The 25979-nt window shown below is 44.9% G+C and overlaps 1 protein-coding gene across 3 annotated transcripts in view; it reads left to right on the forward strand.

The window, feature by feature from the left end:
• The window catches only part of LOC138929709 (uncharacterized), a 329162-nt gene extending 303996 nt beyond the window's left edge, over positions 1 to 25166 (forward strand). For 2 of the 3 annotated variants that reach the window (XM_070289694.1, XM_070289692.1), the window contains one exon: positions 22739 to 25166. Coding sequence is in view for 1 of the 3 variants with exons in the window: in XM_070289692.1 (XP_070145793.1) it covers positions 22739 to 22829 (91 nt within the window). In the remaining 2 variants the exon portion in view is untranslated. Of the gene's footprint in view, positions 1 to 21174; positions 21248 to 22738 lie in introns of those variants that run through there. The other variant, XM_070289695.1, reaches the window with a different exon arrangement.
• Positions 25167 to 25979: the final 813 nt, after the last annotated feature.

Here is a 25979-nt window from a genome sequence, read left to right on the forward strand (position 1 = left end):
CTTCAGTTGCTCAGCAGCGTGTGCCGTCTTCCCAGACCAGGGATCGAACCGGTGTCCCCTGCACTGGCAGGCGGATTCCTCTTCCCTCTACCACCAGGGCAGCCTGGCACAAACCATTGTGTAAACTGTGAAGACAGGGTTGTCAATGATAGCTTTAGGGAAAAAAAAAAAAAAACAGTATAGGAACTTCCTCGGTGGTCCAGTGGTTAAAACTTCGCCTTCCAGTCTGGTGGGTACAGGTTTGATCCCTGGTTGGGGACCTAAGATCCCACATACCTTGTGGTGAAAAAACCGCAAACGTAAAACAGAAGCAACATTGTAAAAGCTTCAAAAAACACTTGAAAAATCGTCCATATCAAAAAAATCCTATAAAAAAAGAATGACATCCCTTATATCTAGAATCTAAAATGAAATTGTACAAATGAACTCAAAAAAGAGAGAGACTGTCAGACTTAAGAGAATGAATTTGTGGTTATTAGGGGGAAGGATGGGAGGAAGGGATAGTTAGGGAGTTTGGGATGGACATGGACACACTGCTGTGTTTAACATGGAGAACCAGCAAGGACCTGCTGGACAGCACAGGGAACTCTGCTTAATACTCTGTAATAACCTTATGGTTCCCAGGGGGAAGGAAAAGGGTAAGGGATAGTCAGGGAGTTTGGGATGGACATGGACACACTGCTGTATTTAACGTGGAGAACCAGCAAGGACCTGCTGGACAGCACAGGGAACTCTGCTCAGTGTCATGTGGCAGCCTGGATGGGAGGGGAGTTTGGGGGAGAATGGATACATGTACATCTATGGCCGAGTGCCTTCACTCTCCACCTGAAACTATGTCAAGGTATTCCACAATACAAAATAAAAAGTGATTTTTAAAACAGTTTTTAAAAGTGTAACTCTGACTCCCATTGGCCCTTGAGACAGAAGGTCTTGGTGTCGTGAGGGCTCCATGATGGCTCAGGTTCTAAGAAGGTGACGCTCTGCCCACACGCAGGGTGACTCTTCTCTTTTGCTAAGGTCTTCTCCCTACCCTACCAGAGCTGCAGCCCACCTGGGCACACTTGACTGTCCAGCACAAAGGGGTTTACACCCCTGAAACAACCCTCGGGTGTAAAGCAACCCTCAGTGGAATAATTCTGTTTTCTGAGTCTCCAGTTGCAAGACCCCTGTGGTGAGCACCTCCTCTGCCTCTTGTCCTTTCTCTGTTGGTGGTTCTCAATTCCTCAGCAAGACTTCCCAACATCCTTTTGCAAAGAAACGACCTACCCTTAAGTCTTAGACTCCATATCTCCTCTGGGAGAACCCAAACCAAGACATTTCATTAAATATAACAGCACGTTGATAAACTGTACCTTTGTGAGGGGCTTTCTGCGGGGAGATGATGTAGCCAGTATAGGGTAATCTACAGCAGCTGTGTCGGGAGCCCCTCTGTTGCAGGAAGACGGTTCAGACCATCTCAGGTCAGGAAGGGATGGTTAATCAGTCCCACTGACGTCAGGCATTCTCAGTTCAGTCACTCAGTCGTGTCCAACTCTTTGCAACCCCATGGACTGCAGCACACCAGGCCTCTCTGTCCATCACCAGCTCCCGGCGCTTGCTCAAAGGCATGTCCATCTAGCCAGTGATGCCATCCAACCACCTCATCCTCTGTCGTCCCCTTCTCCTCCTGCCCTCAATCTTTCCCAGCATCAACGTCTTTTCCAGTGAGTCAGTTCTTCATGTCAGGTGACCAAAGTAGGGGAATGAATAGAAGCTGAACAGGCCTGAGAGTGGCTGGAGGGAGGTTGGTGACTGTCTCGTTTCTTGATTCACCTCTGTCCACTTTGTGAATTTCATCTGTGACTTTTACTTCATTCATTGTGAAATGTGTGCTTGCAATTTTCTGTGTTATGTTAAACTTCAGTGAAAAACTCACCTCTTAACCAGTGTTATTTAGAAAACTATCCTACCCAGAGATCAAACCCGTGTCTCCTGCATCGGCAGCTCGGTTCTTTACCACCGAGCCACCAGGGAAGCCTGGTACATATGCATAGACGTTGCTATTTCCTGTCTGCGGGATCGTCAGATTTCTTTGTACAGGTCTAAAATTCAGACATGCTGTGTTCCTCTTTTGTAAAAGAAAATAATTCCTCTTCGGCAGGAGTATGGCAAGACAGCAGTGATGTGACTAGACTTTTCAGCCCCAGATTGATACCCAAGTAGAAACTCCAACAGTAGACCATTTGCTCCTATTGTTTCCAAGAAACATCATTCATTTCACTAACAGCAAAGTAGGTGGCACGGTAATCATTTCATGTAAAACTCAAAGACCCTAACATACATTCTTTTTCCTGGCTGATGGATGCCCAGCATTATAAGTAAGCTTCAGTTTGACTTAAAGGAGTCCTTGATGAAATCAGGCTTCACTGAAGGCTGGCAGAGAAAAGTTGATTCTGCAGGCAGGAAATTCCAAGCTGTGTATATAGTTACCAGGCTCCCCTGGTGGCTCAGACAGTAAAGGACACACCTGCCAATGCAGGAGACCAGGGTTCGATCCATGGGTTGGGAAGATCCCCTGGAGGAGAAAACGGCAAGCCACTCCAGTATTCTTGCCTGGAAAATCCCATGGACAGAGGAGCCTGGTGGGGCTACAGTCCACAGGGTCACAAAGAGTCGGGCTTGACTGAGCAACTTTGACTCACTCACTCAAGAAAACTGAGGCTTAGCTCATTCAACTAGTGCTTCAGATTACCCAGCAAAGACTGTTGAGTTGGAACTTGAAACAAGGGAATCTCTCCCCGGCAGCCAAGGTCTCTGCCATTGTGTAAGAGTGGACGGCCTTCTCGGAGTCAAGAAGTGGGCCAAACCTGAACACATTCGCATGGCAATACATAATTACTCAGACCCTCTCCTGGGGAGCCGTGTTCTCTGACCTTCCCTGTGTTTCTGCTTACAGGGTGTGGGGTTTTAAAATTGTTTCAAAATTTGTATGAAGTTCAGTTATTTGATGAAAGCACCTCTCATCCTGTTTTTCCCTGTGAAGCATGCAGAATATTTTTACAGAGGTGGTCTAGATACCTGTATCCATAAAACACAATAGAGTTTAGTTCTCTCCCTTACTGGGATATGGTTAATTTTTTTTTTCCTACATAAGCTTGTTATGGATGTGGGGAGGTGGGTGGAATCTTCCCTCCATTTTCTATATCTATATCTATCTATCTATATATAATGTATATATATATATATATAATGTGTATATATATATATATATATATAATGTATTTGGGGCTGTGCTGGATTTTGGTTGCTATGAGCATAAATTTTCACTTCTGTGCGTTGACATATTAAAGCATTTCAGGAGGACGGCAGATACATCTGCTGAAAAGGTTTTTCTCCTGTGTCTTTATTTATTTTTTTGAAGCTGAAGTGAAACTAGTTTAAGAAGCTGAAGCTGATCTCCTGGCCCACCTTCCTTTAAGGAAACCAGCGGGCTTTCCTTTCTTTGAAATGCAACATATCAATGCCAGTCTCACTGTACGTCAGCCTTCCTAATGTCTGTCTTGCTTGCTACGAGCAGGCTTTTCTCTGCTTGCAGCCCGCGGCGGGCCTACTCCCGTTGCGTTGGGGTGGCTTGTCTTGGGGCACGGGGTCTTCTGGAGTTGCAGCTGCTGGATTCCAGAGCACAGGTTCCGCAGCTGTGAGGTGTGGGCTGAGTTGCTTTGGGGCACTGTGGGATCTTCCCGGACCAGGGTTTGAATTCGCAGCCCCTGCATGGCAAGCGGCATTTCTTAACCACCAGCTCACCAGGGAAGCCCTTCGCTGTGTCTTCTATACACCATTTTTCTTGGTCGCCTGAAAGGAAGAAGCCACGTCGTCTTGTCTGAGATGCCCCCCACCCCACCCCTTCCTGAGACATCTCCTCCCGTGACTTCCTTTCCCTTGAGTAGCCAAGGGTTGTGTTGACCTTGAGTCTATTTGGAAGCAAGCTTCGGCGACAGGGCTGTCCAGACAACACAAGGCAGGGAACAGAATCCTTTTATACCAAGCCCCTGTAATTGTAAGGCGTCATTTCGCCTCTTGTGAAGCAGTATTTCTCAGCACTTTTTCATGCGTGTGTTTGCTCGTCTGGGGCGGGTGGAATGTGTCCATCACAGTGGGGATGATTCTGCATCTCAGCAACGAGAGTTTTCTTCGTCCCAGACAGTCCCTGTATCCTCTTAGCACCCTACGCAGTAGACTTTGACGTCTGGCTGGCCGCTGTCTGTCATTGCTCTTTTCAGTCTTTCTTTTATTCATGTATTTTGTTGACAGAAAAGAATCACTGAAACGTTCTCTCACATATTTGCCCCTATTCTGATTTCTCTGATGACACCCTTGGTAAAAAAAAAAAAAAAAAAGAAGCACTTCCTCCATCGAGGAGCACTCATTAAACTGAGAAAAAAGTATTTCAGCCTTCCGTATCTCTGGCCATATTGAAAAGAACACCTCAACACAGGAAGCTTTGAGGCTGACTGCTGCTTTATGCCAACCACATCTACAAAACTCTTTTGGAAACTTCATGGACTTCTTTTTTTTTTTTTTCCCCACATCTGTGCTATCTCAAAAGATAGATTGATGAAGTTGGCACTTTTTCCCAGTTTTCTCCTTGCAGGTACAAAGCTGAGGTTTCAGGCAGAAGCATAATCAGGAAAGTAAATCACAGACAGAAGGAGAAGCCATTCTCTTTGAGCTTCTGTTGGAAAGAGAAAAAATTCTCTTACAATAAATAAGAAATCCTATTCATGCTTTGTTACTTCAAAAAGCGCTGCTGTTGTATTTGTTTAGTTGTTGGGTACACTTTCCAAGCTGGCTGGCGTGTCACTAACAGTTGTTAATGGTTAAGCTGTTAATCTGTATTCCCCACGGAGTGTTGTATAGTTGCTAGGTTGTGTCCAGCTCTTTGCCACCCCATGGACTGCAGCACACCGGACTTCCGTGTCCTACACCAACTCCCAGAGTTTACTCAAACTCAAGTCCATTGGGTCAGAGATGCCATCCAACCATCTCATCCTCTGTCGTCCCCTTCTCCCGCCCTCAATCTTTCCCACATCAGGGTCTTTTCCAATGAGTCAGTTCTTTTCATCAGGTGGCCAAAGGATTGGAGTTTCAGCTTCACCATCAGTCCTTCCAGTGAATATTCAGGATTAAGTTCCTTAAGGAGTGACTGGTTTGATCTCCTTGTAGTCCAAGGGACTCTCAAGAGTCTTCTCCAACACCGCAGTTCCAAAGCATCAATTCTGCGCTCAGCTTTCTTTATGGTCCAACTCTCACATCCATGCATGACTACTGCGAAAACCATAGCTTTTAGTTTAAGCACTCTTGTCAGCGAAGTGATGTCTCTGTTTTTTAATATGCTATCTAGGTTGGTCATAGCTTTTCTTCCAAGGAGCAGGAGTCTTTTAATTCTATAGAGTACATTGCTTCAAAAAACAGTTTCTACCCTTGAAAGATGATCTTTAAGAAAAGATGACCTTCTTAAAGATGACTTTAAGAAAATGTCCCCTTTCAAACATGCTGTTCTCTAGCTATAAGGGGAGTAACAAGGTGGAGTCATGCTAAGTGTTTGAGGGAAAGCATTCCAGGTGGAGACCAGTGGCATATTTACAGCCCCTACGTGGGCAGTACAGCGAGGCTGTCATTGATATGTTTTATTTCAAAGAAAGAAAAGCCCAGTGGTTTAGTTAAAGGAAGGTGTGTCAGGAGACCAGCTTCAATTTCTTAAATGACATATTTGCTCAGACTCATCCAGTCCACACTTCCGTTTCAATTTTTGTTTCTCTACGTTGACATATTAAAATGTTTCAGGAGGTCAGCAGATATATCTGCTCAAAAGGTTTTTCTCCTGTGTCTTCAAATTTTTTTTTTGAAGTTAAAGTGGAACTAATTTTACCTTTTCTTCCACCCATAAAATTGTTCAGTGCTGGTTCCTGCTTCAATACAGTCCAAGAGAGGAGGACTAATTTTTTTTTTTTTTTGGTAAGCTTTCTCTATGTCTGCCACAGAAATTCGTGGTTTACATGGGGTTTATCAAACTAGCCTCCCCGAATAATTGTTCTTTCAAAATTAGGATAAGCTAAGTTGTGTTTGTTTAATAGAAAAGTAGTTTGTCTTAAAATATATATATATATATATACACACACACATACACTCATATATATATATACATGCAATATATGCATATATACACATATCCATATGTATATACATGCTATGCGTGCAAAATCTGGGGGAAGGCAGAAGGTTCATTCTTTTTTTATTTCCCTGTGTATGAAGAATGGGCTTCCCTGGTGATAGTTATTTCGATTTGACATGCTGTTTGCCACAGTAGTAAATCATGTAATGTTTAAATCCAGGCTAAATGAAGGTCCCCAGGGAATTAAGACTATGTCAGCCACAGAATACGCTCATGTTCAAATTTCTCAAAACTCTCCAATCCACCCTCCAGATTACTTCAGGCTTAGGCAGATCATCAAATTTGATAATACTCTCTTTTGGATGTATGAGATTACATTCGTGAGTTTTATTTATTTATTTATTTTTCAAAAACAGCTAGCATTGGAATACAGTCTTTTAAATGATTGAGATAACATTCCTGAATTTAAGATTTTTTTAAAAAATAACCTATCTTTGGCATTGAGACAGCTGAAGCATTTGAGAGTCGTGACTCTACCTGTTAAGCCACCTCTCCGCACGTAATTCGGGTCTCTGCAGACAGACTCTGTGATAGGAGAATCGCAGCAGTGATTTTCACGTTGGCTGAATTACTCGTGCCTTTTCAGTCATCTCTTTCATCCCTTGGTGTGGAGACAGGTCAGGGAGATCCTAAACTGTCTGCCCGGAACCTGGTAGAGGCTGTACCCACACAGCAGAAGGCATGAGCGTGTGCCCACAATTCATCCTCAGGAGCCCCGTCCATCCTGCCTGGGCAGATTACAGGCTTGGTAGCTCGCTGCCACTAGCTGAGACACAGCGGTTAGACCACAGTTCATTTATTTATTTATTTTCTGCATCCCCTGAGTGATGCCGGCTGTAGTTTCTTTGCACCTGCAATGTCCCTGTGGCTCAGATGATAAACACTCTGCCAGTAGACCCAAGATCGGTCCCTGGGTTGGGAAGATTCCCCTGGAGAAGGGAATGGCAACCCACTCCAGTATTCCTGCCTGGAGAATCCCATGGACAGAGGAGCCTGGAGGGCTGCAGTCCTTGGGGTGGCAAAGTCGGACACGACCGACGTGGAAGAGTCGGACATGACTGAGCGACCCACACTTGCACTCGTTTCAGCTTCGACGTGTGCACCTCGAACTTGGGCAACTGTAGAAGATGGTGGGAGACTCCAGGGTGCAGAATCCTTTTAGTCTCCCAAAGAAGGGAGAGGCAATGGCCGTGCAAGAGTCATTCACTGCAGGAGAGATTTCTGGGGTGGATACTGCGTCATAGGGGGGAGAAACGCGAGGAGAAGGGCAGCGTGGAAACTTGTAGGCAAAACCCCCGATGAGGGCCCTGCTCCTCCAAGGGTGGCTCCCAGACCGGCAGTGTCTGTCTCCCCCAGGAGCCGCTTCGAAATGTAGAACCCAGCCCTGCCCCAGCCCAGCGAACCAGTATCTGCACTGTTACCCCTTCCCCCAGCTCACTGGAGGTGGGGCAGGCTGCTTACCGGTTGGTGATTTCAGTCGTTTCAGCATCAGCTTTCAGGAAGTCCTCTGTGGAGCTGAGAAGGGCTGCCTCAAGCCTGACAGCTTTGTGTCCATTTGCAAAGACAGCAGCATCGGCCCCCGGCAACAGACACATCCCCAGGGAGTCCCCTGAACTCAGGGAGGCAGGCCCGGCTGGCAGCCCCGGCCAGGTGCAGGAAGTGACATGCTGTACTTTTGAGACACTGGAAAACCAGGGGCTTCCTTGTCACAATCCTGTGTCCCGGGAACCCTTCACTTTGTTGCTTGTTGTTCACTTGCTGAGTCATGCCCTACTCTTTTCGACCCCATGGACTGTAGCACACCAGCCCTCCCCGTCCATCATCGACTCCCAGAGCTTGCTCAAACTCACGTCCATCAAGTCGGTGATGCCATCCAACCATCTCATCCTCTGTCGTCCCCTTCTCCTCCTGCCTTCAATCTTTCCCAGCATCAGGGTCATTTCCAGTGAGCTGGCTCTTCCCATCACGTGGCCAAAGGACTGGAGCTTCACTATCAGTTGCTTAGTTTCAGTGAAAGCAATTGACAGTGTGAATATATGCTTTTTTTTTTTTTTTAAGATTCTTTGATGTGGGCCATTTTTTAAAGGTTTTTAAACTTTTTATTCTGTATTGGAGTATAGCTGATTCATAATGCTGTGCTAATTTTGAACAGCAAAGGGACTCAGCCATACATATACACGTATCCATTCTCCCCCCCAAGCTCCTGTCCCCTGTCCAGGCTGTGAGGTGGACCATTTCACAAGTCTTTACTGGATTTTTGACAGTATTCTTCTGTTTTATGTTTTGGTTTCTTTGGCCACGAGGCATGTGGGATCTTGGCTCCCTGACCAAGGATTGAACCCACATTCCCTGCCTTCTAAGGTGAATTGTTAACCACTGCATGACCGTGGGACACCCGAGGCACTGACTATTTTAATACCTGAGTATTAAGAGAGAGCACAAAACTTTTTCTGAAATGCACATAGTGAATGTGGGTACCCATTAAATAACCCCAAATACCAAGTGCCTCCTTTTTCCTTCAGCTTCCTTTTACTTAAAAAAAAAAAAAAGAAAAGAAAAGAAACCTCATAATTACCTAGTTATGTTCCTGTTGTGTCAGCTAGACGGTGAAGTCTGGAAACGCAGCAGTTGTGTCTGCTTCTTGTTCCAGGTCTAACGTTGCCAGATTTAGCGAATGAGGCTGCGTGACTCAGCTAATAAACCTGAAGCTCAGAGAAGCAAGGATGTGATGTGGTTTTGGTACAAATATGGCTCAAGCTATATTTGAATCAGGCTTATGTTTTTCCAAGAGAGAGTCCGTTGGACGGCAAGGAGATCAAACCAGTCAATGCTAAAGGAAATCAATCCTGGATATTCATTGGAAGGACTGATGCTGAAGTTCCAAAACTTTGGCCACCCGATGCAAAGAAATGACTTATTGGAAAAGACCCTGATACTGGGCAAGATTGAAGGCAGGAGGAGAAGGGGACGACAGAGGGTGAGATGGTTGGATGGCATCACCGACTCCATGGATATAGTTTGAGCAAGCTCTGGGAGTTGGTGATGGACAGGGAAGCCTGGCGTGCTACAGTCCGTGGGGTCGCAAAAGGTTTGACACGACTGAGCGGCTGAACTGACTGTTTTTCGATACTTGCTGTTTTCTCTGACCTTCAAATCTAAGTCAGTGTCTTGGACTCTATCTGGAGACAGCCTGGGCCTCAGCATTCTCATGAGTACTCAGCACTGATCGGATGATCAATAAATATTGAACACGTCTGCTGTGAGGCAGAAAACTCCATGTGGCAGTTGTGTAAGGAGAGAAGGTAGATGCAGAGAAGAACCGTGAGCCATGAGAAATCAGAGCCTGGCTTGTTGTAACCCCGATGGAAAGTACTTTATCAGGGGTGGTTTATCAAGGAGAGCATCATCCATGGATGAGTTCCTTCACTGAGAAGAAGGGGAAGATGCCTTCTGGGCAGATAGCTGTGGCTCTGAGCTCATGGGAGGGTCTCGCCTTCTCCAGGGAGCCTTCTGCCTGTGAAAGCTGGAGCGTGAATAAGCCCGGGAAATGTTGGGTTTCTCCTTCGGTGACAGATGAAAATTTAATGGCCAAGTGGGAGAAGCCAATACTGCGTACTTGTTTCTTTGGGGAGCGCAGAAAAGTTAGTCTCATAAGGAGGGAAAGTTGAGATATAAAAATATAGCAGATAGCTCTTTTGCAAAACAAAATTCAGTCGTGTCTGACTTCATGACCCTATGGACTGCAGCACGCCAGGCCTCCCTGTCCATCACCAACTCCCGGAGCTTGCTTAAACTCATGTCCATCGAGTCGGTGATACCATCCAACCATCTCATCCTCTGTTGTCTCCTTCTCCTCCTGCCTTCAATCTTTCCCAGCACCAGGGTCTTTTCCAATGAGTCAGATTTCCTTCCAAGGAGCTTCCTTAGTGTGGCTGTTGCTAACCCCATGGCATAATTTATTTCTCAGCAACCTTGTTCATAACTAGAAATAAAAATTAATTTGATAATGGTTTACTTATAGCCTACTTCCCAGTAAAAAGTCTCTTTTTTCTCTGCAGTAGCTATATTCTTAAACATAATGCCTTTCTTATAGTAGACGCTCAATGAATTTGTCTTTAAAGAAGAGAGATGAATGCGTCCTGGTGAATGAAGTAGACCCACAGCTTGTCTTCCTGAAGTCTTGTCTCTGTGTTATATGCACACATATCCTGGTTGTCGAAAGTTCTTTTATTGCAGTCCTGAGTACGCCGATTCTTTGTCTTTTGATAGTTACCATTGCTGGTTTACAGGGAATCCTCAGTCACTCATTCGTGTCCAACTCTTTGCAACCCTGTGGACTGTAGCCCGCCAGGCTCCTCTGTTCGTGGGGTTATCGCATCAAGAATGCTGGAGTGGGTTTTCATTTTCTCCTCCAGGGGATCTTCCCTAGACAGGGATCGAACCTGTGTCTACCGTGATTCCCGCTTTGGTAGGCAGATTCTTTTCCACTGAGCCACCGAGGAAGCCTAGTTTATAGGGAAAGGTCTCCTTAATTTCATGCTATCATAAGCTTGCTTATTTCCCCTGGTAGTTGAGTCACTGTCTTTTGTTATACTTTAGTTTTTAAAGTATCCATAGAGAATGTACATGCATTTTCACTCATTTTGCCAAAAAAACTCAATGGATCTGCTAGTTTGATACGTATTTTTTGTTTTTATGCTCAAGCAAGTTTTGCTCGATTATATTTTTGATACTTCTGAGAGAAAAAGGTAGGTGACAGAAGATGCCTGGTGGCTCAGCTGGTAAAGAACCTGCCTGCAATGCGGGAGACCTGGGTTTGATCCCTGGGTTGAGAAGATCCCCTGGAGGAGGGAAAGGCTACCCACTCCAGCATTCTGGCCTGGAGAATCCCACGGACTGGATCGTCCACGGGGTCACACAGAGTCGGACACGACTGAACGAGTTTCACTTTCACTGTTGACAGTTCGGTTCAGTAGTAGCATCTCTGTCCTTTTTTGCCATTTCATGAAGTGTGTGGAGGGTGCTTTCACATCTTCTGTCTTTCCGCACCAGTAATTCTGTTAGTTTCTACTTCTGTTTTCTGTTTATCCTGCTTATGGGTGTGAAAAGTGTTTCTTGGTTTCCTCCTATTGTTTTTTTCTCACTGCTTCTTGACTTTAGCCTAAATAATAACATGGTTAAAACAGGATGTTCTTTATATTAATAAAATAAAATATTGATAAAATAAAATAGAAACCCTAACACTCTGCAAACCCATGGAGTATACAGTCCATGGAATTCTCCAGGCCAGAACACTGGAGTGGGTAGCCGTTCCCTTTTCCAGGGGATCTTCCCAACCCGGGGATCGAACCCAGGTTTCCCACATTGCAGGCTGATTCCTTTTTTTTTTTTTTTTTTTGCAGGCTGATTCTTTACTAGCTGAGCCACCAGGGAAGCCCATTAATAAAATAAAGAATCAAATAGCACAAGTGAAAGCCACGGAGGGATCCGTATTGACAGTTCTTTTGCACTAAGGAATTAATTAGTCCAGCGTGTACTCTTAAGATCCCAGACGATTTTAATCTTATTTAGTATGCTCTTAACAAAATACCGTCTCGAATGGACACTTAAGTGCTCCCTGGCTCACCTCTCAAATTGAATGTAATCATTTGCATCTCATTTGGCTTGCAGTTAGGATAAAGAGCTTCAAACAAAATTGACATAAAATGAAGGTGAATCCATTTTTATTTGAGGCACGGCTAAGCATACGCGGTAAGCGCACGCATTATGAAGACAAATAGAGCATTAGAGTAAGTAATTAGGAAGCGGACCTATGACAGTGAGACAGCTGCGTTCTGATATAAAATACAGCCTGCGTAGCCCTGTAATTCGTTTTTATGACCTGCTCGGTGTTGTTCTATTTATCACGGGTCTTAAAGAGAATGACGGAAAACCATCAATACCTTACTGAAAGTATGACCACGCGTATCAGCAGAGACAGTTAAAAAGTTTAAAAATTCTTCCCGACTCACCTTGTGGTACAAGTTTCTTGTCTCACCCACACCCCCTTCCCAGTTTGCAGAGCTTTGTCGATCAGCTCTTCCGCTCAAGTCCTCATTTGTAAAAGGGTCACGAGAGGAGTTGTGCCCCTGGTTCTAGACCTTAAGTGAGTATCCGGGGCTTGTGAAACACCGATCCCTGTAGTATCCCCACCCCCGCCCCCCTACCTCCAGACTCTCTCATCTGCTGCTCTCTGGGTTCAGGCTCAGCCCTTGCATTCCCGTTGGGTACCCTGGTGATGTTGATGCTGCTGACCTGGGGACCACAGTTAGAGGAGGTAACCTCTGAGGCCTGGATGAGGCGCTCCAATGTGCACTCTTGGCTGAGATTCTGGCTGGAGTGACCTCGAGGGGCTGGCATGGCGGGGATTTAACACACTGAAGGCTGGACGGCCATCCGTCTGTATGAAGCTTCGGCGGCCTGCGTGGTGATTTCGGTTGCTTGATCCTTTGTTCAGCTTTTCTTGTTGGTTTCATTCTGCTTTATGGCACACTGTTCTAAGTCCCTGCCTGAACCCAGATTGGTCCATAGATGTTTGTTTCTTTGTTTAATGACTACATACATTTCAGCCTCAACGAATAGAATTGAAGCCTAGCTCTCTGCAGAGTTTGGGCTCATGGTCTCGGCTAATTGACTATTGTCTTTTCTCACACCTGTTAGCTCCACGGGTCCATTTTATGGATCATTCCAGTGCTGGAGTTGGACAAAGACAATCCATAGACAAAATTCCCTTGAATGAACCTTCTATGTGTGTTAGTCGCTCAGTTGTGTCCAACTCTTTGAGATCCCGTGGACTATAGCCCACCAGGCTCCTCTGGCCATGGGGTTCTCCAGGAAAGAATACTGGAGGGGGTTGCCATTTCATTCCCTCCAGGGGATCTTCCCGACCCAGGGATGGAAGCCTGGTCTCCTGCGTTGCAAGAGCTGTTGGGAAGCCTTTTATGGTGATTTTGGTAGAGGTCCTAGGATAAGCAGTTTTTACTTAAGATCTTATCTTTGTAAATGTTTCCTGTTTATCATAAATCCAAGATGAGTGACTTTGATAATTAGTTGCATAACTATTAGTGTGTTACTTGCTCAGTCGAGTCCAACTCTTTGTGACCCATGGACTGTAGCCTACCAGGCACCTCTGTCCCTGGAATTTTTCCAAGCAAAAATACTGGAATGGGTAGCCATTCCCTCCAGGGGATCTTCCTGACCCAGGGATCCAACCTGGGTCTCCTTCATTGCAGGCAGATTCTTTACTGCTTGAGCCAACAGGGAAGGCCTGCATGAGTATTAAAGTGCAGTTAAATACTTCTGCAAAGTAGTCAACCACAAGGCCTTTGAAAGCGGGGGGAAAAAGCAAGCTTCCCAGGTCATTACTCCCTTTTGAAACTGCAAATAATTCCCCTAAAGCTGACCTAGTTCTGTTATCTTAAAATGTAAATAAATCTCCAGATAAAAGAATTTTTAGGGAATAAACAAAGACGTTACACTTCTTTTGACATTAAAAAAAATAATTAGAGGAGTGCCCTCCCCCACCTTTTAAAAACTTTTAATTTAATATGGGAAGTGGGCAGCAAAGGGACTCAGCCATTCATACACATGTATGGAGGAGGCCCTTTCTTGTAACTGATAATTTATAGTAAGGGGATCTGGTTCTAAGTAGCAGAGAATTATTTTCAAAGATGCTCATAACGTCTTGTGAGTATTGGCACACTTTTCTTCAATAAACCTTTGATAAATGGTAATATCTTCTTCTTGGCCTTGTGTTACATGTGGCTCATGAACCTCAACAAAACGTTGACTCTGGACTCAAAAATGTGAACACTTGATAACAGTCATTTAGTTTTGGCTATTCAGTGGGACCCCGAAAAATGGAAGGTGAACAAGGTTGAAAAATCTTCTGATGAGGGTAAGGGATTGACCCATGAAAGGAGAGGCAACTTGGAGGTCAGCATAGATGAGCAGCTTGAACTAACTCTTGGCTGAGGTTGACCCCCTCTGGTATTTAGGAGACCTGTCACCTATTTATCATTCACTCATTCTGTGCCTGTGGCCACCTTAGGTTTCTACAAAGGTGGCATCCTGAACTCTCAAAATGATCGAATATATCCTGAAAAATTGCCCAGTCTTATATGTGACAAAGGAGCATTTTTTAAACAGAGGGTTGGGTCAATCCCTGAAGCATTTCTCAGGACTCCCGTATGAATGCTGAAATGTTTTCTGAAATCTTAGAGCTGTTTCTTTCCTTAAAAGAACACAGAAGTCTGTACTGCCTGATGTTTGAATTAAGGAATCTTTCGAGGGAATGTTCCATGACTATTGCTGGATTTGGTGGCTCTTTCAAAAAATTTTTGAGTAAAATTCCAGTTCTGCAAGAGGCCAAATCAAGGGCAAAGAATTCCTTAAAAATAAACGATTGGGTTGTTACTACATGTTACACTATTATTGATCCATTTAAACAATGATGTACCTATAATATATGGATACGGATAAGATGGGGACTTCAAAAAAATTTTTTTATTTTAAATTTTTGAGTGCAGGTACTTTACAGCATTGGGTTAATTTCTGCTGTACAATGAAGTGAATGAGCTATACGATACAAATTTCCCTCTTTTGAGTTTCCTTTCCATTTAGGTCACCACAGCGCATCCCCTAGAGGCTCTGCAGCAAGGTGTCATTCGTTGTCTCTTTTATACAGAGTATCAGCAGTGGATGTATATCAATCCTGTTCTCCCAGTTAATCCCACCCACCTCCCTGCCTTGATCTCCACATTTCTGTCCTCTCTGCTTGTATCTCTCTTTCTACTTTGTAATGAAGAATCTCTGTATCTTTTTTTTTTCCCCCGTAAATTAAAAGAAGTGTTAAGGTGGAAAGACTGTGGCTGGCGTTTGTCTCTTCAGAAGTCTTACATTGCTGTTATAACAGCATCTGTGCAAGCTTTAAGAGAAAACAGTCTCTGATTTCTAAAATCAGAGAGTTCGTTGTTTAACAGCTTCCCTAGAATTTGAACCCAGGGAGGGAGGGAGGCAAAGAGAGGCGAAAGACTGGTTTCCTTCACGCTTACGTCTGTTGCCACCCTGCCTGTGCGTGCTCTTCCAGAACTTTCTCAGGAAACAAGACGAAACTTATCCAAAGGCGTATGCAGTCAGGAATAGTGTAGACGCAGGGCAGGGGCAGTTGTAGACGTGGGGAAGGACAGCGTAAAAACATCAACAGCGTGGGATGTCAACAGACTGAGTTTCTTCTAATATGGGGAAAATAGACTGTCTCATTCATGGATAACTGATTGTCGTTTGCCTGAGCTTTGAATTGATAGCTGGTGGTGTGTGAAATGTTCTTCAGCTCTGTCTTTTTTTTTTTTCTTTAAAATTAAAATTTTAATGTAAAAATTAATTTTTAATGTAAAAATTTGATTTTTAATATAAAATTTTTGATTTTTAAATATAAAATTTTTTATTTTTATATGTAAGATTTTTTGATTTTTAATGTAAATTTTTTATATGTAAAATTTTTTAATTTTTTATATGTAAATTTTTATTTTTAATGTAAATTTTTTAAATTTTTTATATGTAAAATTTTTGATTTTGTTATCCGTAAAATTTTTTGATTTTTTAAATGTAAAAAATTTAATTTTTAATGTAAAAAATTTAATATCTTTAACTGCAAAATTTTTCCATTTTTTAAATGTAAAAATGTTTAATTTTTAATGTAAATTTTTAATGTAAATTTTTAATTTTTTAAAATGTAAATTAAATTTTTAATGTAAAACTTTTAAATTAAAAAAAAAATTATTTATTTATTTGACTGCACCAGGTCTTAGCAGTGGCAGGTGAACACTTAGTTTCAGCATGTGGGATCTATTTCCCTGACCAGGGATGGAACCCAGGTCTGCATTGAGAACCTGGAGTTCTGCCCAGTGGACCACTAAGGCAAGTCCCATCAGCTCCTAAATCTGTTCTAAGGTCCCAAATTATTCTTCCCAAAGCAACTTTCTCAGAGAGTTGGGGAGGGGCGGGGGGGAAGAGACAGAGCTTTCTATTTTGGCAACAGGACTACGTTCTCATCGTACTTGTGACTCAAACGAAACTTTCCCAAGCGCAACCGAAATAGCTCCCACAGAGTTTTGAACAATGAGAATCAAGCCCAGATGGTCTGGACCGAAAATATTAAATCTGATGCTGTTACTATGGTCAAGTGAGATGACATATTTGCATTTTTTTTTCCTGAGTCTATTTAAAATTAGCCTTTTTAAGAAATCCTGCTGCTTCAAAATATGCTCTCCCCTGCTCCCTTAAGTGCATGGATTTTCCTCCCTGAGTCATGCAAGGGGGTAAAGAAACCAAGCTTTGAGAAGGCCCTTGTTTAACGTAACCTTGTCTGCAGTGTGGACGTGATAACATCTGAGAGTACCCAGCACTCCAGCCACATGAAGTGTTCATTGGGAGGCCAGGAAGTACTGAGAGAATGGTGTTGAGTCCATTGGAATAGACTGGGACGTGAAAGCTCTCCATGGTCATAAGGACCAGTTTTCCAGGGCTAACGTGTTAGACTGGCCAAAAGGGGATTCAGGTTTTTTCCATACGATGCATATGGGACCCTAACAGTGTATGGAGAAACCTGAACAGACTTTTTGGCCAAGCCAGTGATAGCTGGATTATACATCTCCTTCCCTCTCAGTCTCCTGGTGTATTTCCTCAGTTGATAATGCTGCTGCCTTGTACTGTTGGGTTTCGCTGGTGGCTCAGCTGGTAAAGAATCTGCCCGCAATGCGGAAGACCTGGGTTCAATCCCTGGGTTGGGAAGATTCCCCTGGAGAAGGGAAAGGCTACCCACGCCAGTATTCTGGCCTGGAGAATTCCATGAGCTGTATAGTCCACAGGGTTGCAAAGGGTCAGACACGACTGAGCGACTTTCACTTTCAGCCCTATGCTGAAAGCCTGGCAGAGTTGACAGGGTGATTCCCATCTATTTAAGCCAAAGGTCATGCCCAGGATTCCTGAGTAAGCACATGTGTTCTCACATGGGATGGTTGGATGGCATCACCCACTCAATGGATGTGAGTTTGAGCAAGCTCTGGGAGTGAGTGAAGGACAGGGAGGCCTGGCGTGCTGCACTCCATGAGGTCGCAAAGAGTTGGGTATGACCTAGCAACCAAACAACAACAGCAGCAAGGCTTTTTAAAATGTCTTTCCAATATCTCAGGTTTCCTTCAGTTCAGTCCAGTTCAGTCTCTCAGTCATGTCTGACTCTTGGCGACCCCGTGAACTGTAGCACACCAGCCTCCCTGTCCATCACCAACTCCTGGAGTCTACTGAAACCCATGTCCATCGAGTCGGTGGTGCCATCCAACCGTCTCATCCTCTGTCACCCCCTTCTCCTCCTGCCCTCAATCTTTCCCAGCACCAGGGTCTTTTCAAAGGAGTCAGCTCTTCCCATCAGGTGGCCAAAGTATTGGAGTTTCAGCCTCAGCATCAGTCCTTCCAATGAACACCCAGGACTGATCTCCTTTAGGATGGACTGGTTGGATCTCCTTGCCCTCCAAGGGACCCTCAAGAGTCTTCTCCAACACCACAGTTCAAAAGCGTCAACTCTTTTGCACTCAGCTTATAGTTCAACTCTGACATCCATACATGACCACTGGAAAAACCACAGCCTTGACTAGATGGACCTTTGTTGGCAAAGTGATGTCTCTGCTTTTTCATATGCTGTCTAGGTTGTCATAAATTTTCCTTACTTTATGCCTAGCTCCAGGCACATGAGGTCCAGAAAATATCTCTCGTCTAATTGCCAAACAGCAGGCAAAGAACCTTCCTGATCTTCCTTAACTGGCGAAAAAAGAGATGGCGAGCCAAGTATCTTGCCTGCTTTTCTCATTCTGGCAGTTATGAGTGAATATGATCATCCCCAGAGCGGGAAGAGAGAACAGAAATAAAGGGACCCAGGAGAAGCAGATGAACTCTGGACATGGTGGAGTTCTGACCCAGGAAAGTCCTGGTCCTCTGGAAGTCTCTGCCTCCCTGTGACCACACCACGGGACATGGCCTCACACATGGAGCATCATCTTATTCTCCTCCTCTCTCTTCAGTTCATCACAAGTGCATGGCTTTTGGACCTGTTCGGCTTTTGGACCTGGTCACCTCCATTCATAATCTGCTCTCTCTTTATTTTTTTTATTTTTATTTTTTTTAAATTTTTTAAATTTTAATATCTTTAATTCTTACATGCGTTCCCAAACATGAACCCCCCTCCCACCTCCCTCCCCATAACATCTCTCTGGGTCTCTCTGGGTCATCCCCATAATCTGCTCTCTCTTTAAAACAAACAATCTATTCAGCTGTGGTGAGGCTTAGTTGCGGCATGTGGGATCTAGTCCCTTGACCAGGGGTTGAACCTGGGCCTGCTGCATCGGGAGGGCAGAGTCTTACCCACTGGACCACCCCCCATAAGAAGTCCCCATAAATTGACGGTTTTCTTTATAAAACCAGGAGTCCATGTCTCTACAGTGGTTGGAAGACCAAAGAGAATCATCTCACGTGGTTGTAGGCATCTGGCCACCTCCCATGGGCTACGTGTGTAAAAGGAAGCACACAGCAGAACTTAGGGACAGACCACAGTCAGTTCTGGGCAGCACACGCGACGTCTGAGCTCAGCAATCAACTATAAGAATCTGACGGTACACAGCGGGTGTGATGGAGAGTGTGTCTGCCTGTGTCTGTTGTCCCTGGCTGTTGGGGGCTGTTGCTGGGGAATCTTGACCACACGCCCTAGGGCGTGTGAGTCTGCTCGGACCTAGCGTTTGCTGAAGTGAAGCTACGTCTGTGGGTCAGTGTTTATTAGTTATGGGAAACCTCACTTTTCCCAGAAGTGAGCCCCCGCCCAGCTGTGAGTAAGCATACAGCTTAGCTTCTGCCTGTCAGGGGGACACAACTGCAGAGACTGAACAGGCAGCTGAGTGGTAAAGCATACATGGGAGGCAAGACATGTCTTTGTTACTCTCATCTCTCCACTTGCCAAGCCCTCCTAGTCCGGGAACACTCTGGAAGCAGGTTACACGGTTAGGGCTCCCAACTTTTAGGGTACAGGGGGCTTTCCCTGTGGCTCAGTCGGTAAGGAACCCACCTGCAATGCAGGAGACTCGAGTTCGATCCCTGGGTCGGGAAGATCTCCTGCAAAAGGAAATGGCAACCCACTCCAGTATCCTTGTCCTGGAAAATTCCATGAACAGAGGAGCCTAGCGTGCTGCAGTCCACGCGGTTGCAGAGTCAGACACAATTTAGTGACCAAACCACCTACCACCGCGATTAGCGCACACGCAAAAAAATCACACAAATGACGATGATTTAATATGCATCCATAGGACGAGTCTACAAATTGGTGTCATATAAATATTGATTAAACAGAGGTAACAGCAAAAAAAAGAAAGAAAAATAGTGAGCAAGCTAAAAAACAATTGGAATTCAGTGACATCACAACGGTATAAACTGGGATTCTGAAAATCATTTCCGTTATCCAGGAGTAACTCACAAAGGATTCCGAACACAGATGAAAGAATTTTTCATGTTGCTGCCGACCCTCCTTTCTTTAGGTTAAACACGACGTGGTTAAACTCACATGAAGCTAGGTCTCACTGAAGACTTTCCGCCCCCAGTTGTATAGTATTATTTCTTTAATAGTGCTGCTGCCGCTGCTAAGTCACTTCAGTTGTGTCCGACTCTGTGTGACCCCATAGACGGCAGCCCACCAGGCTCCCCTGTCCCTGGGATTCTCCAGGCAAGAACTCTGGAGTGGGTTGCCATTTCCTTCTCCAATGCAGGAAAGTGAAAAGTGAAAGTGAAGTCGCTCAGTCGTGTCCGACTCTTCGTGACCCCGTGGACTGCAGCCTACCAGGCTCCTCCGTCCATGGGATTATCCAGGCAAGAGTACTGGAGTGGGGTGCCATTGCCTTCTCCGTTAATAGTGCTATGGAGATGTATTTATACACTTTATTATATATTACACACCTCTTCAAAGTGTTGCATAGAGCAGCAATCTCCAACCTTTTTGGCACGAGGGACCCCACGGATGGGGAGTGAAACAGTGGTTCAGGCGCTAAGGACAGCGATGTGGCTGCTGCAGCTGCTAAGTCGCTTCAGTCCTGTCCAACTCTGTGTGACCCTGTGGACTGCAGCCTACCAGGCTCCTCCATCCACAGGATTCTCCAGGCAAGAATACTGCAGTGGGTAGCCTATCCCTTCTCCAGGGGATCTTCCAGACCCAGGAATTGAACCAGGGTCTCCTGCATTGTGGAGAAGGCAGTGGCAACCCACTCCAGTACTCTTGCCTGGAAAATCCCATGGGGTTGTGTAGAGCCAGGCACGACTGAGTGACTTCACTTTCACTTTTCACTTTCCTGCATTGGAGAAGGAAATGGCAACCCACTCCAGTGTTCTTGCCTGGAGAATCCCAGGGACAGGGGAGTCTGGTGGGCTGCCGTCTATGGGGTCGCACAGAGTCGGACACGACTGAGGCGACTTAGCAGCCGCAGCAGCAGCAGCTCCTGCATTGCACGCAGATTCTTTACCAGCTGAGCTATCAGGGAAACCCTGCCTGTTCCAAAAAAACCTATTGGATAGTAGTTTGTATCTAACCTATACGGTGTAAAGTAACACAGTTTATGTTTGAACTATGTGTGTGTGGGGGTCAGAGTCGGTAATACAGTTTATGTGTATTTGTATTCCCTCTCACACAAAACACACATTCTGACTCAGACACAGACACACACGCATAGTTGAGACATAAACTGTGTTACTTTATACCGTACAGGTTAGATGCAAACTATAATAGATTTTTATTTCAATTTTCTTTGGAGAATAGTTGATTTACACTGTTGCATTCCTTTCTGCTGGTCAGCGGCATGAATCAAATGTACTTATACATAGATCCCCTCTTTTTTTAGATTTTTTTCCCATGTAGGTCATTATATAGTATTGACTAGTTGGAGAAGACTCTTGAGGGTCCCTTGGACTGCAAGGAGATCCAACCAGTCCGTTCTGAAGGAGATCAGCCCTGGGATTTCTTTGGAAGGAATGACGCTAAAGCTGAAACTCCAGTACTTTGGCCACCTCATGCGAAGAGCTGACTCATTGAAAAAGACTCTGATGCTGGGAGGGATTGGGGGCAGGAGGAGAAGGGGACGACCGAGGATGAGATGGCTGGATGGCATCACTGACTCGATGGACATGAGTCTGAGTGAACTCCGGGAGTTGGTGATGGACAAGGAGGCCTGGCGTGCTGCGATTCATGGGGTCGCAGAGAGTCGGACACGACTGAGCGACCGAACTGAACTGAACTGATAGAGTTCTCTGTGCTAAATAGTAGGTCCTGTTACTTATATGTTTTGCATATAGAAATGTGTCTAATTGTGTCTCAGTGTGTCCAATCCCGGTCTAATTTATCCCTTCCCCCTCTCTTACCCTCTGGTAACTATAAGTTGTTCTTTTTTTTTTTTTTCACATCTGCGATTCTGTTTCCATTTTGTCACTTCATTTGTATCTTTTTTTTTTTTAGATTCCACATGTGCAAGATGTCATATGATATATCTGTCTGTCTCTGACTGACTTCTACCCGATGACAGTCTCGAGGTCCATCCATGTTGCTGCGTATGGCATGACTTCATTCATTTCTTATGGTTAATAATGTGCCATTGTCTATACACAGCACATCTTCCTCACCTGTTCCTCTGCTGACGGACATTTAGGGTGCTTCTGTGTCTTGGGGGTTGTGAGCTGTGCCTCTATGAACACTGAGGTGCATGTATCTTTTCAGATCATGGTTTTCTCCACGTATATCCCCAGCAGTGACATTGCTAGATCATAGGGTAGGTCTGTTTTCAGTTCTTTAAGGAACCTCTGTACTGTTCTTCACAATGACTGTATCAGTTTACATTCCCACCGACAGTGTGAGAGGGTTGCCTTTTCTCCACACCCGCCTCCAGCATTTATTGTTTGTAGGTTTTCATTGATGATGGCCATTCTCGCCAATCTGAAGTGACACCTCATTGTAGTTTTGACTTGCGTCTCTTTAATAACTAGTGGTGTGAAGCATCGTTTCATGCGCTCTTTTTAGCCATCTATACGTCTTCTTTGGATAATGTCTATTCAGATCTTCTACCCTTTTGATTGGCTTGTTTGTGTGTGTTTTGTTTTTTTTTTTTAATTGAGCCACATGAGCTCTTTGTATACTTTGGAGATAGTGAAAATTGCTCGGTCGTGTCCAACTCTTTGCAACCCCGTGGACTGTAGTCCATGGAAATCTCCAGGCCAGAATACTGCAGTGGGTAGCCTTTCTCTTCTCTAGTTTTGGAGATTAGTCCCTTGACGTTTGCTTCATTTGCAAATATTTTCTCTCATTCTGAAGATTGTCTTTGCATTTTGTGTTAATGGTTTCCTTTGGTGTGCAAAAGCTTTTGAGTTTAATTAGATCCCATTTGCTTATTTTCATTTTTGTTTTCATTACTTTAGGAGGTGGATCAAAAAAGATCTTGTCGCCACTTATATCCAAAAATTTTACGGTTTCTATCAAAACACAAAAGACCACAAGTCAGCAAATTAATCTTGAGAAAGAAAAAATGGATCTGGCCGAATCAGACTCTCTTACTTCAGAGCCACAGCCATCAAGACGGTATAGTCCTGGCACAAAAACAGAAAGACAAACCCATGGAACATGATAGAAAGCCCGGAGATAAACCCACACACCTGTGGTCACCTAATCTATGACAAAAGAGGCAAGAACATACAGTGGAGAAAAGACAGTCTCTTCAGGAAGTGCTGGGAAACCTGGACAGCTACACGTCAAAGAATGAAATTAGAACGCTCCCTAACACCATTCACAAAAGTAAACTCATAATGCATTAAAGACCTAAATGCAAGGCCACATGCGGTAGAACTCTTGCGTTAGTCGCTCCAGTTGTGTCTGACTCTTTGCAACCCCATGGACTGTAGCCCACCAAGCTCCTCCATCCATGGAATTTTGCAGGCAAGAACACTGCAGTGGGTTGCCATTCCCCTCTCCACAGACTCTTCCTTACCCAGGGATCGATCCCAGGTCTCACGCACTGCAGGCAGACTCTTCACCATCTTAGAGGAAAGCACAGGCAGGACACTGTCATAAATTGCAGCAAGATCTTTTTTGATCCCACAGTTGAGATATAAGCTTTAGAATTGAGCATGCCTACAAATGTCTTCAGGGTCGTCATTTGACTTCATCGAACACCTTATCAACTCGTATAGTTCTCTGGGTGTCCTTTCATGCGTCCAGGGCAAACATAATTTCTCTCTTTCTGCGCGTAGATGCTGGGGACTCAGGTACTGGCATGTGATTTGTGAGAAGTGACATCTTGGAACAAAGGCCACCTCCACCCAGAGCCACACTCTTGGACAAACTGGGCTTGGACCCACAAAACAGTGTTGTTCTGATCACAAGGGAGGGAGGCCTGTCTCCGCACCGTCCCTCCCAGGTCCCACGCTGCAGGTCACACTGACCTCTCCCCACACATGCACGGTCTGAACCCTGGAGGACCATCACGGCGCTCAGTTGCAATCGTGACCGTAGTGGCTTCTCTATATTCCCTTGAATCAGAATACATGTGGTAAAGACGTCTCTGCACAAAGCAGCTGCGGCAAGGCCCAAAAAGGAATTGTCGGCTTCGACCAGAAAGAGACTGACTCTGGTTGTGTTGATGGGTCGGGGGCCGCCACAGAGCGGGAGGCAGGAGCTCTCCAGCCCGGGGCCTGACACTGGTACCCACAGGCCCCGTGCTCTGGGATGAACTGGTCCTCCACTGGGCAGCCCAGGTCTTCTGGGTCAGATGCAGATGTATGAAGCTCTGTATCACAAGGCTGCCATGAGGCTGAAATGAAACAGTCAGGGCCTGGCGTCTGGCACGACGGAGGCCCCATTTGTGCACCCACCAACCTGCCAAACTCATCATTATCCCGAGTATTATTAATACTAGCCAGCGCCAGTATTGTTAGCTGTCTCCTCATTTTGTGAGTTCTTCAGGTGAGCCTTCAAAGATGAGAAAGTCGTACAGACTATCACACACAGATATTAATTAACCGCAACTCATCTTGTATATAAGTTTACCTCCACTTGTAAATGAGTGGATTAATTAACCACAGACACATCTTGTGAATAAGTTTACCACTCCTTGCAAACAAGTCAGTTAATTAACCATGGGCTATACAGTCCATGGGATTCTCTAGGCCAGAATACTAGAGTGGGTAGCCTTTCCCTTCTCCAGGGAATCTGCCCAACCCAGGGATTGAACCCAGGTCTCCCGCATTGCAGGCAGATTCTTTACCAGCTGAGCCACCAGGGAAGCCCAAGAATACTGGAGTGGGTAGCCGATCCCTTCTCCAGGGGATCTTCCTGACCCAGGAATCGAACCAGGGTCTCCTGCTTTGCAGGTGGATTCTTTACCAGCTGAGCTACTAGGGAAGCGAATCAATGATAATTAGAAAATAGTGTTTTTAGTAGGAAATGGCTAGGTTTTTTTAAAAATACAAAATGAGTTTCAACTATGAAATATAGATATAGAAGTGACACTGGGTATCACTGACAATATTGTATGACAGCAGAGGCTTCTCTTTTTTTTAAAGCGTGTTGAATCCTCATAAGCTTCCCTGCACGTCGGAAGCACCCAGAGTGTTAATGGAGGAGAGCTGGGTGCACCCCTAGAATTCCTTATTCTCTCAGTCTGTGTAGGGCACAATCAATTCTATTTTCAAAAGTTCCCCAAGTGGTACTGATACTATTGCTGCAGGAACTGCTTTTAGAGAACCATTTAATATCAAGAAACATTTTTACTTTTGTTTTCGTGATATCCCTCTTTGTGGATGCTGAAGACTAATTTCAATGAAATAAAAAATATCATTGTTGCTGTTTAAACTGTAGTGTGTGCATTAATTCTGTTGTCTGCATCTCCTAAACTGTGCAAGGAAAAGGATTAAAAGGTCAAAATGAGTTTGTGAAGATGAGAAAAATAACTGGTACCCACAAACATGGGGTGGCTAGTTAAGGGCACCCAGTCCCACCATGGGCATCTGTCTGGAGGGAACATGTTATTTTGACAGCCTGGTGGGCTGCCGTCTATGGGGTCGCACAGAGTCAGACATGACTGAAGTGACTTAACAGCAGCAGCAGCACCCCGAGGGCTCCAGCTGTGAGGAAATCCCTAGATTGTAAACTTTCTGTCTCGTGCAGAAATGGATGAAAATGTCTGTGTCAATGGCCATCTGTCTCGGCAGACACATTAGCAGTAGTGAGATAACTAAGCCCACTTCCTTTCAGAGTGATGTATCTGCCTCCATCGAGGGGAAGGGAAAAATCCCAGTTCCCTATGTAAATGTCGGTTGCCCCTTATTAAAGAGACAGCCTGAAAATTTCCCCAGTCTTAGCCAGACCCAGGGGCCGTTAAAGACATCTCCCCCACGTTAAGGGCACTTCTCTTGTGCTGTGAGAGTGTTTACTCTGGAGGCAGGCTGGTACTCTGCCCCAAGAGGTGGAAAATGGCCACCTGATTTGCTAACTACAGTTTAGGGGTCTGAACTTGGCATGTTCAGCTAATGCAAGGGGCTTGAGGCGGCAGCGGGGGGACACCCCATTTTCGTAGTGCCACATAGAGCCTGGGGCCACATTGCAACAAAGTGTTAGGAAACCACTTTAACTCAATGGACATGAGTTTGAGGAAACCTGGGGAGT

This window comes from Ovis canadensis, chromosome X, assembly GCF_042477335.2.
Source record: "Ovis canadensis isolate MfBH-ARS-UI-01 breed Bighorn chromosome X, ARS-UI_OviCan_v2, whole genome shotgun sequence".
NCBI classification, from domain to species: Eukaryota; Metazoa; Chordata; class Mammalia; order Artiodactyla; family Bovidae; genus Ovis; species Ovis canadensis.